Source organism: Montipora capricornis, chromosome 11 (genome assembly GCF_036669925.1).
Source record: "Montipora capricornis isolate CH-2021 chromosome 11, ASM3666992v2, whole genome shotgun sequence".
NCBI classification, from domain to species: Eukaryota; Metazoa; Cnidaria; class Anthozoa; order Scleractinia; family Acroporidae; genus Montipora; species Montipora capricornis.
The window spans coordinates 9,925,071-9,935,070 of NC_090893.1; the positions used below are offsets into that span (position 1 = coordinate 9,925,071).

The window sequence follows — 10,000 nt, forward strand, 5'->3', positions numbered from 1 at the left end:
AGTCTAGCCAAGCATATGCCACTATGCTGTCCTTCTTTTGGATTGTCGCGAGTGTAACGAGCGATGACACCTCCACGTGGATCATCAGTTTCCCCCTGGCAGCTCCACCCTTTGACTGGATCATTCACTAGGGGCTGTTCAAAGCTGGGGTTTGTTAAAATGTTTGTTCCACTCATTGGGGGGTTGTATGCTATAAATTAAACAAGAGGGTAACCTTTAAGGAGTGGTCAAATGGTAATAATGTTTGCGTTTGTTGCCTTTTGTAAAAGGGTAAGTGGCGGCGCCACTTTGTCGACAAATAAGGTAGCAAAACGTTGAAATGCGCAACTTTAACTCGCGCATGCTTTTGCAGCTTCAGGAAGTTGCATTGAAGTGCTTCAAATTGCCTGTTTACGCCTGTTGTATTTACCAGAGAAATGCGGTTATTGCTCCGCATTCTCAGTCAATAGACACGTTAGGAAAATGTGCGTTTGAAAAAAGAAACAGTGGACTTTCACTGGTACTTATAGGAGTCCACTTAAAATTGGATTAATGAACGCAGAGAAAGGTTGACCTCTTCTCGAAGCAAAAAAGGATAATTGTCAATCACAATATTCTAGTTCCATAGAATTGACATTTTTACAGTTTTGTGTTTAGTTACCTGGCATTTAAACGAAATTGAGGCTGGAATTGACCTTGTTACGATACAGACCTCCCTGCTTTTCTTATGTTGATGATTTTGTTTTCATGCTGATTAGTTGGAGTTTACATGCGAAAAGCAGTGAGGTTTTTATCAAAACAAGGTCAACTCTAGCCTTACTTTCATTCATAGGCCAGGTAACTAAGTACGGTGTATTGATACAGAAAAAGGCCTACCTCCAAACTCACGTTCATCGATCTCCTTGTAGAGTGGTTGCAGAAACATAGGCCTCACGTGACCATTTCTAACCAATGGATGTTTTGCAGCATTTGAAGGCATGTTTAAGGGAGGAAATTTCTCAACAGAATATGATGAAGTATACAAGTCGTAGATAAAATTTCTTTTCTCTCCTTCTTCCCCCTCAGCTAAGTTGTGGCGAGGAGTGTTTCCTGTCAGGAAACGGAAAAAAGAAAAAAAAAAAAGTCACACAGACGTTAAAGTAGACAATTTCTTTCAGCTAGTTTCGAAATTGCTTCAAAGCAAACACAAGTGCTATTCTTAACTAGGAATATACGGAATATTCTTAAAACTACCATTTTTTGAATCTATTCAGCGAGCTTTTAACACGAGTGACACCCTATTGATCACTAATTATTACGCCACCTGTTGTAGTAAGGGAATTAAAAGAACGTAACACCACAGCACTCCCTTTGGAAGCTCATTCCCATCATAGTTAATGCATGAAGATGGTTATGAAACTCGACAAGTCGGAGGCCTTTTGTTTCATGTTTTTTTTCTGTATTTTTGGCCTTGACGGTAAAACACACAAAACACACCTTTTTCGAGAAGATAACCAATCAACTCCTTCGATTAAATTATACGCAACTAATTTTCGAACCCGTGCGAAGCGAAAACAAAAGATTGTGCAGGGTCACGGTCAATTCAACATCGATTGCGACAACATTGTTCTCGCTTTTGAAGGTTTTAAGGTTTCATAACCAGTCCCTCGATTAACTTTGTTCCCATGGTCCTGGACCTTCCCAGCAAGGAGAGACAAGGTCGGCATTAGATTCCATCCACCAAAACCACCCTGGCAGAGAGAGAGAGACTGAGGTTGAATTTAAACACACTTCGTGACGACTTGTACATAGTACTTCGTGTCAAGCCACCTTTACATTAACATTTAGATTTAACATTTAGAATATCTATACAGAAAGTATCCCAAACATTCATAAAAGCTAACCGTAGGCCTAATTAGGACTAAAGAAAAGTTTCTAGGCCTAAGGTTAGCTTTTATGAATGTTTGGGATACTTTCTGTATAGATATTCTAAATGTTAAATCTAAATGTTAATGTAAAGGTGGCTTGACACGAAGTACTATGTACAAGGCGTCACGAAGTGTGTTTGAATTCAACCTCAGTCTCTCTCTCTCTCTCTGCCAGGGTGGTTCTAATGCCAACGGAGAGACAAAGTGGTGGGGGATCAAAAGCCCTGGGAACAAGGTTGGATCATACGCGGTGTGAAAGTCGGGTCCAGACTATTCTATGGCAAATACACAGGACAGCTGACGCTGAAATAGTTTTTATTCTCTTACGCTTGCTCTTGGCCTTATGCTTTGGTTGAGAAAATTCTGGGACTCGACTTATGAAAACAAAAAGGATCAAATTACACAAAGACGACCAAGCACGGGGGTTATAACATGGTCAAGTAGTCAGAGTGTTGAATTTGCTCACAGATTTCCACTATAGAAAACATTGTAAGCACTCTCCATTTATTTCGGAGAAACGTCCAAATGGAGCCAAATGTAATGCGTTTTTATAAATGGGAAAAAAAAGGAAAGGAACTTTATTTAAGTGTCTAGTCGATTTAGCGCTGGAGCATTAATTGGGGACATTGTAAACTGAAATTAACAATTAACACAACAAGTCAAATTTTGGTTTTTGAGGAGAGGGGAAACCGGAGTACCCGGAGAAAACCTCTCGGTGCAGAGTAGAGAACCAACAAACTCAACCCACATATGACGCCGAGTCGAGGTATTGAAGCCGGGCCACATTGGTGGGAGGCGAGTGCTCTCACCACTGCGCCATCCCTGCGCCATACCGCACCCCATCCCTGCTCTCACAACTGAGCCATCCCTACACCACGATTGGTTTGGACAGTGTAGTCACATACTTACTGAGTAGACGGTGAAAGTACCGTGGAAAACTCAAGCAAAGACGTTATGTCAGAATCGCAACTCGTTGATTAATATTATTATCGTACCGTCCAAGCTGTACACATCAATTGATCTTGGTCCACCTGTGCCATTGTAGCACTGTGTCGAAGGACCATGGCGCATGTAAGTAAACGAGGCGTGAACGCTTCCGACACACATTGAATTGTTTCGAATTCCAAATACAGGGATCTTACGCACAACGGCTGCCTTGGCACACTGATCTATAAGTGAAATTTTATCTTTTAACCTCAGTGGTCCAAGTTTTGGAAGAAAGCTGATACCATCACCGTGAACGACATCTGTCCAGCAACCAAGGTGATCGTAAACTGTGGGAAAAAAGCCAATATTGTTAATACTGATATTAGGTCAAATAACAAGGCACACTAAGGTAGTGTATCAAAACATTTTAACATAATCAAGATCAGCCACAACTTGCTGTCTTGTTGTAAGCATTCAAACGAGGAAAAAGAGGCACAAGAACGGAAGAGGCCCCGGGAGAAGGGGACTTCCATATAAAAAGGGGAGAGATGCTCGTCGTCTCGCTTAGGGGTGTAAATTTCAGATTTTGGTCTCACTTAGGGTGTTCTGGGCAAAACGCAATCATATGTATCCGTGAAGGTCTCATTTAGGGTTGCGTGCGAAGAAATATAAAAGTGTTTATTTAAACCTTTATATTTCTTCACGTAGGTGAAAGTATTAGATGATAATGTCTTTGCCATCATTAAAAGTCACTGTATTTTTTGATTCTCTGTGTTTTAATATGGTCTCTTTTAGGGGTCAAAAAAAGCCTGGGTCACGCCCAGATTGGTCTCCTTTAGGGGTTTAATTTAAAATTTCCGACGAGAGCATACCTCCCCTTTTTACATGGGAGTCCCCTCCCCGGGGCGGAACACATTTCCTTACAAAGAAATGTTCAATTTCATAAGCATAAAAGACATAACATCAGGGTGAGCTTTGCTTTTCACCAAAACGGAGTCAATTTATTAACTTCTTTCATAACTACTTGTTGATTTGAACTCATTTTATGCCTCTAGCCCGCTATCAAAATAAATTTTTTTGCGTGAGATATTCATTGCAACCGTTCTAGGACAAATACTAACATTCAGTTTGCATTTTAAGTTGCAGTTAGTCGGCTTAAACTGACAAGAACATGAATCTCTCTACCAAAGCTTGACTTACACGACAGACAAGCCGGTCAATCAGTGCAGCGGCTAGTTATTGGCCAACTTAAGGGTTTGACTGGGGTAATAAAATGGTTAGAATAAATTAATTTTCACGTTTTTATGACAAATAACCTGCAGTATACCGTTTTTTGTCAGCCGTAACTGACGCGAATCTGAATCTTTTTAGTAACACTGTGCTTACCCAATAGCAGGAAAGACAGCCCTTTTACTGTCGTTGCATAAATAACTCGACTCTGTTGAATATGACATTACTAGCCGAGAAAACGTCAATAGATAGGAGTTTTAAACAATCGAACGATTCTCATTGGCTGGATCACTCTGATTCCTGATCAGCAGTAGAGCGGTTTTCAATCGAGTGTCGAAAGTTGTTAGCGAATAGCTTTGCTTTTGCATTACTTCACTCACTGATTGGTTCACAGTTCTTGCGCCATTTTGTCAACCAATCAGAAGTGAAACTTAATCCAATCGTGGCTTGAACGTGCACATTTTTCTGCGCTTTGAGTCGGCTACGTGTAATTACTTCGAGGTTTGATTGGTTTACTGGATTGTCTCCGTCCTTTTTGATTGGCCAAAGTAATTACTTTGGTTTTGGTTAGATTGAAACTTGCTCTATACACAATTAAAAGTTTGACAACGAATACGATTAAATTACCATGTTTGATAGAGTCCTTACCAAGGTGCGGTTGTGAAAGACCCAAAATCGTTCCCAATACAACCACTGAAAGAAATTTCATGGAGATTTCATAATCTTAGATTCTCTCCTCTGTCGCTTGAAATGATCCTCAGTTCTGGATGAAACTGGCACTAGAAAAAGAATAACAACACGAAATGTGATATTGAAAAAAATTGATTCGCACTTCATTTAAGTTGGTTATAAATGTGTAAAATGCCAAGATCCTGTTTACTAAGAAAAAAATCCTAGCAACTAAGCAACTAGTTCGAGGTAGACCGTTATTTATCAAAGGAACAGTCATTCAAACTAATTGGAATGGAACAGCGTCCAAGAAATCTCTAAAATTCTAAGTCGGATATAATTCGTTTTCACACCGGATTTCATGAAAGAAAACTTTGGACAGTTACCTCGAGTTTTTATTTTTTTTAAAAAAATATCTCAGTTCATGAGTAATCACGGGGAACCTGGAAATCATCATTAAAACAGGACGTCCGCTCCCCCCGGACTTGCGGGAATTTTGCTCTTTACGACGTAAGACAAAAACATTTTACAACATAGTGGTACCATCTCGTTTAGATTAAAATGACAACAACAACACAAAAATTACCCACCAGACAACTATATGTTCCGTTCCTCTTGGGCACTCAACATTTCTGTTTTGAGGACATGAGCAGTGTTTCTTCAAATCGGTGGAATCGCACCGAGCCCTGTACCTGTTGTGTTTCCATTTGAAAAAAATAACAACTCAAAAAGCAGGATCTGATTTCTTGTTCCACTCTACCAAACCGAATCCGGATCGGGATTCTGACACATAAAAACAACACATTTGATTAATTTCAGGCTTTTTTCTTTCTTAATTACGGCTTCTTACCTTTATGTAGTTCTCCAAAGCGAACAACGCCAAACAAAGCGTTTACAGAAATTCGAAGGGTGAATTTATCAGGAATTTTGGTTAATTACGCTTATCGACCAGTCATATTACTTTCGTCCTTGTTGAGAATATCCTTGGACAATCCTTTCTTGTTATGTTTTCTTTAATTAAGTACCTTAGTGAAAATTTAAAGCCCACAAATTGAATTACTAGGAGTGGAAAATGTGTCCAAGTTAATATTGACAGGTGGTTCGCTTGCTACTGGTTCGTGAACGAAAATTAACAACCTGCAAGTCTTGAACTATTCAATTTTTTTAAAAAAAAATTCCTTTACGTTCCCGTGTAAACTACTTTCAGATGTACACTACCCAGGCGCGAGAATCGAGGCGCCACCTAATGACTTAGTTCATTTTCAAGGACTATTCATTTCGCTGAAACTTTACCATAGGCCACTGATAGATAAAATGATTTGAGTTGATCCGATTGGTTAATAGGATTATTGTCAGTTGTCATACTCCAGTATATCACTGTGCCCGCAATTTATATAAAAAAGAAAACAGGTCTTGGAGTAAATAAAAGAGAAATGCACAGTTTTCGAAGGGTTTGTTCGGTGCTTATTCTTCACTCTGCCCGCTGAAAGAAAAAAAGGAGGGGTTCTTGTTTCCGAGACTGAATTCGCGAGAATACAAACCTCCGTATTTTTGATACACAATATATATTTTTTCTCATTCCCTCTCTCCAGGCCTTGTCCTCGGCCAGGTCAAATATCTGGAACAGTTCGCCGTCTTTTTCTTACTTGCGCCGCTGTTACAAATGCGCAAACTGCAAAGTTTCAGTCTTTTGCAACCTCGATTCCACACCCTTCCTTTTTTTTGTACAGACAAAAGATCCCTGGTTCTGGTACCGTGTGAACAGCGTCTTGCGCCTTAATAGAATTGCTGTTAAAAAGCCGCAGAAGTGTCTATCAATGAAAAAGAGAGAATATAGCCTGACTGTGTGGAAAGGATTCTCTCAAAATAACATCTGGAACTTCATTTTTCTGTAGAATAACCTTTTTTGTTGATATTCTTGTCTTCTGAGGTGGACGTTTTTCAGGACATTTCATGAAGATTTCTTAATTGGTCATCACGCCCAAATCGATGCTCGATGCCGGACGATAAGAACACATTGCAGGCTTTCGGTGGTAATTGTTATAAATTGGTTTTGAAAATTTCTTTCTGAACCTAGCCTTGAAATGCCCTTAAAGCGATATAATTCACGAAATAACTCGCTCACTGGAAATCGAGCGATTATGAGACACCGAACATTGAGAAATATCCGTGACTGGCAGCATGAGAGTTGGTGATGTCGGTGACGTGATAGATGTGTCGCGATTCGGCCTGGGCCCCAACATACCCCTCTCACTGGCCTATTAAGGTATCTAAAATATGGCTCCCATTGCTCAGGGCTGGTATGAGCGATACACGAGTCGAAATTCAAGGAGTGCATAGTCATAATAAGTATCTCTGGCAAAGCGCTCAGAGGTAACCCTCTTGCTTTTCTTTTAGGTATTTCGTCTGTGTACGGGTACATTTCATCATGCAGCTCGTATACTTACCACATGTATGACACAATGAGTAAGTATTAATAACATATCGACGCCGCCGGTTAGTTGAGGGTATTGCAAGGATAAAACATTTCCTGTCGCTTCTAAGTGATCGGTACGTCACTTACCACGTACGGGACATGACGAGGGTTTGGAGAGATTGTACGACACTCGACAGGTGATTGGTATCAATGATTTGATTTAATTTAGTTGTTGTTATTTTCTTTGTTTTGCTACACTAAGTGACAGGAAAAAGTATCTTTGACCACTTTTTCAACCAAAGATAAAAGCTAAACGAATCATAACCCGAGTATCAGACCTTCCCCGTCGGCCTCTGCTCTTCTAAGAAAATCCTGATACTCAGGCTAAACGAATCACACCTTTGAAGGCAAACATTTTTCCGCTTTTGTTGTGAGCTAAATATGCATGAGCGGTTCATCTACTGTTTTCAGTGCTTGTACGATAGTTGTGGCTGACAGGAGAAAAAAGCGATCAGAATTCAAGAAACAAGTTTCATCGAGTAGACAGTAAATTTCATCCCAAATTTTTGCTTTTTTTCCCTAAATGCGAGACTTTATCTATCAATTGTCTCTAATGTAACCGTTCTACCAGAAAAAGGCATCTCATTTCACGTCACTTTGCGATGAAGTCTGCATTTTATGATCGGACTTAAATCCCCGGTGTTGATCCACTTTGCGGAGGGTAGTACTCCCACAATCTGCTGCTCGTCGGTTGCTCCTGAATGATCAGTCGCGGATAGCTCATGAGCTGGTGTCCAACATAAATCATCGAATTGTGGAAGAAACCAGCCTGACACATCGTTTGAACTACATTTCCACTGTGAATCTGTGACAACGCCGTCAGTAAAGGAGCCAATGATCTTAGCGCCATCTTTACTAGCTTCTGCCCTTATGGCAATCAGCTTGGTTGTCTTAGGAATGGTGAAGTTGACAGCCAGAGACAAAAACTCTGAACAATGAACATCTTCAAATGAGGCTCTCGAGTTCCTGGTTAATATCTTACCGTCTGCGTAAATAACCATCCTCTGGTGGCAGCTGAAGCTGGCCTGTAACACACCTATAAAGAAAGCGTGACCGTCAACATCATAAACATCTACGGACGGTTTGCCACCAATAGCTACCAATACCTTGAGACCGAGGCGACAATGGTGTAATGTACAAATACTGGATGGCACACAAACTAAAGAAGATAATGAGAGATCTTTTTTCTTTTTTCATCCACCAACGTGGTGGCGATGAAGTAACTTAAAAACACCTACAATAAGCGCCAAAAGGGTTGAGACACTTTCCCTTTTAAGAAATCTCGGACAAATCCCTCCCACAAAGTTTTTCCATCTAACCCCCTCCCCACCAAACAATGTTGTTTTCTTATCGCCAACTCTTCCTTTTTCCGTTACCAACATTGAACGGGGGAGGCGGGGAAAGAGGAGGGAGTGCAAGTGGAAAATGTAACGTTAAGTTGATTTTTCCATAATTGTTGTCTTCCCAGTTCAATGTCTCAACTATTTTTGTCGCTTATTGTAGAAGCATAAGAAATCGTATGAACGCGAACACAATTCGTGATTTATAGGCACGAGTGAAGTTCGTTGAGTTCAATTCGAGAACTTTCAAACATCACAAGGGGCCATAAATCACGAAATGCACAGGAAAGTACATACGATTTTTATTTATTATACACTCAGCAAAATTAGTCCATCGCTGTGTTACCATATCAACTTCCATATTGCACTCTGTGATCAATTTATGCATACGTCATTGACCAATCATAAACGCGATATTCTGTTGAGTATATAATCATAAAAGATTAATTAAAATAAAGAAGTTTATTGCCTATAAACTCGGTATCACACTTGAAATAGTACTTCTAAATAACTGTTAAATATGCTCTGGGGATTCAATGAGTAACGAGAATAAACCAATTTTATTCCCGAGGGCCACAAGATGATTTTGTTTAGGACTGAATTTTAAGATATCGAAATTAGGGTATTGAGAGCCCCGCTCTGCCAGCGGCTGTCTGCCTGGCGTACTAGGCTTCGTACCGGCTTGGATCACGACATTGACAGCTACCATCTTCACCAGGCTGCGAAGAGGCAGAGACGCCATCAGAATCAACAACAGAGATGAAGAGTAATGATCCTACGAATGAGGATCTACATCGGCCATCCATCATACTTTTAAAAAATCTATTCATAGTTTCGCAAAGCTATTTGAAGTTCTCGTTCCCAATGCCGCGCATATTTATAATTTCATTACGTCATTACAAATGGCCAAATATGATTTGGATTGCTATCAAGGGACCATAAAGGACAATAAGACGGGTTTTTTTACCTTTCTTATTCGTTGCGTCGATTCCTATTCCACGATTGCAACTCGACTTGAAATCCTATTATAACAAAAATGGAACTAGGTCATACTTGATTAACTTTACAGGGTCGGCCAGGGAAGGGATGGGGGGGGGGGGGGGGGGGTAATGTATACCAGTATACCCGAAAACAATTTGCCAAAATACCTAAAAATACCCAAAATTCATCCAAATATACCCAAAATTATTGGAAGCATTCTATACTGAATACCTGAAATTCACAGAAAGTGATATACCGAATACCGTATTTAAGCTGCAATATACCGTATACCCGATTTAAAAAGCCCCTGTATACCGTATACCCAAACACTCTGGCCGACCCTGACTTTATCAAGTATGACATAGAGGTAAGGGTACAAGGCTGGCGCAGTGGAGAGAGCGCTCGCCTCCCACCAATATGGCGTTTGTTGGCTCTCTACTCTACACCGAGAGGTTTCTCTCCGAGTACTCCAGTTTTCCTCTCTCTCGCTC

General features: G+C 40.3%; 2 protein-coding genes across 7 annotated transcripts in view; both read right to left on the reverse strand.

Annotated features, from left to right (window-relative positions):
• The window catches only part of LOC138022885 (uncharacterized), a 158,542-nt gene extending 152,671 nt beyond the window's left edge, over nucleotides 1–5,871 (reverse strand). For 2 of the 6 annotated variants that reach the window (XM_068869888.1, XM_068869892.1), the window contains exons 1-6: nucleotides 5,563–5,871; nucleotides 5,303–5,495; nucleotides 4,692–4,822; nucleotides 2,882–3,160; nucleotides 856–1,068; nucleotides 1–190 (exon numbers count right to left, since the gene is read on the reverse strand). The exon at nucleotides 1–190 is cut by the window's left edge and continues 32 nt beyond it. In XM_068869888.1, coding sequence (XP_068725989.1) covers nucleotides 1–190; nucleotides 856–1,068; nucleotides 2,882–3,160; nucleotides 4,692–4,752 — 743 coding nt within the window. In that variant the 5' untranslated portion in view covers nucleotides 4,753–4,822; nucleotides 5,303–5,495; nucleotides 5,563–5,871. Of the gene's footprint in view, nucleotides 191–855; nucleotides 1,069–2,881; nucleotides 3,161–4,691; nucleotides 4,823–5,302; nucleotides 5,496–5,562 lie in introns of those variants that run through there. The other 4 variants (XM_068869890.1, XM_068869889.1, XM_068869891.1 and 1 more) reach the window with 4 other exon arrangements.
• Nucleotides 5,872–7,649: 1,778 nt separating this feature from the next.
• Nucleotides 7,650–10,000, reverse strand: part of LOC138022901 (uncharacterized) — a 4,172-nt gene continuing 1,821 nt past the window's right edge. Inside the window, exons 2-3 of the mRNA XM_068869912.1 lie at nucleotides 9,496–9,550; nucleotides 7,650–8,224 (exon numbers count right to left, since the gene is read on the reverse strand). Of these exons, the coding sequence (XP_068726013.1) occupies nucleotides 7,776–8,224; nucleotides 9,496–9,550 (504 nt within the window). The 3' untranslated portion in view covers nucleotides 7,650–7,775. The remainder of the gene's footprint in view (nucleotides 8,225–9,495; nucleotides 9,551–10,000) is intronic.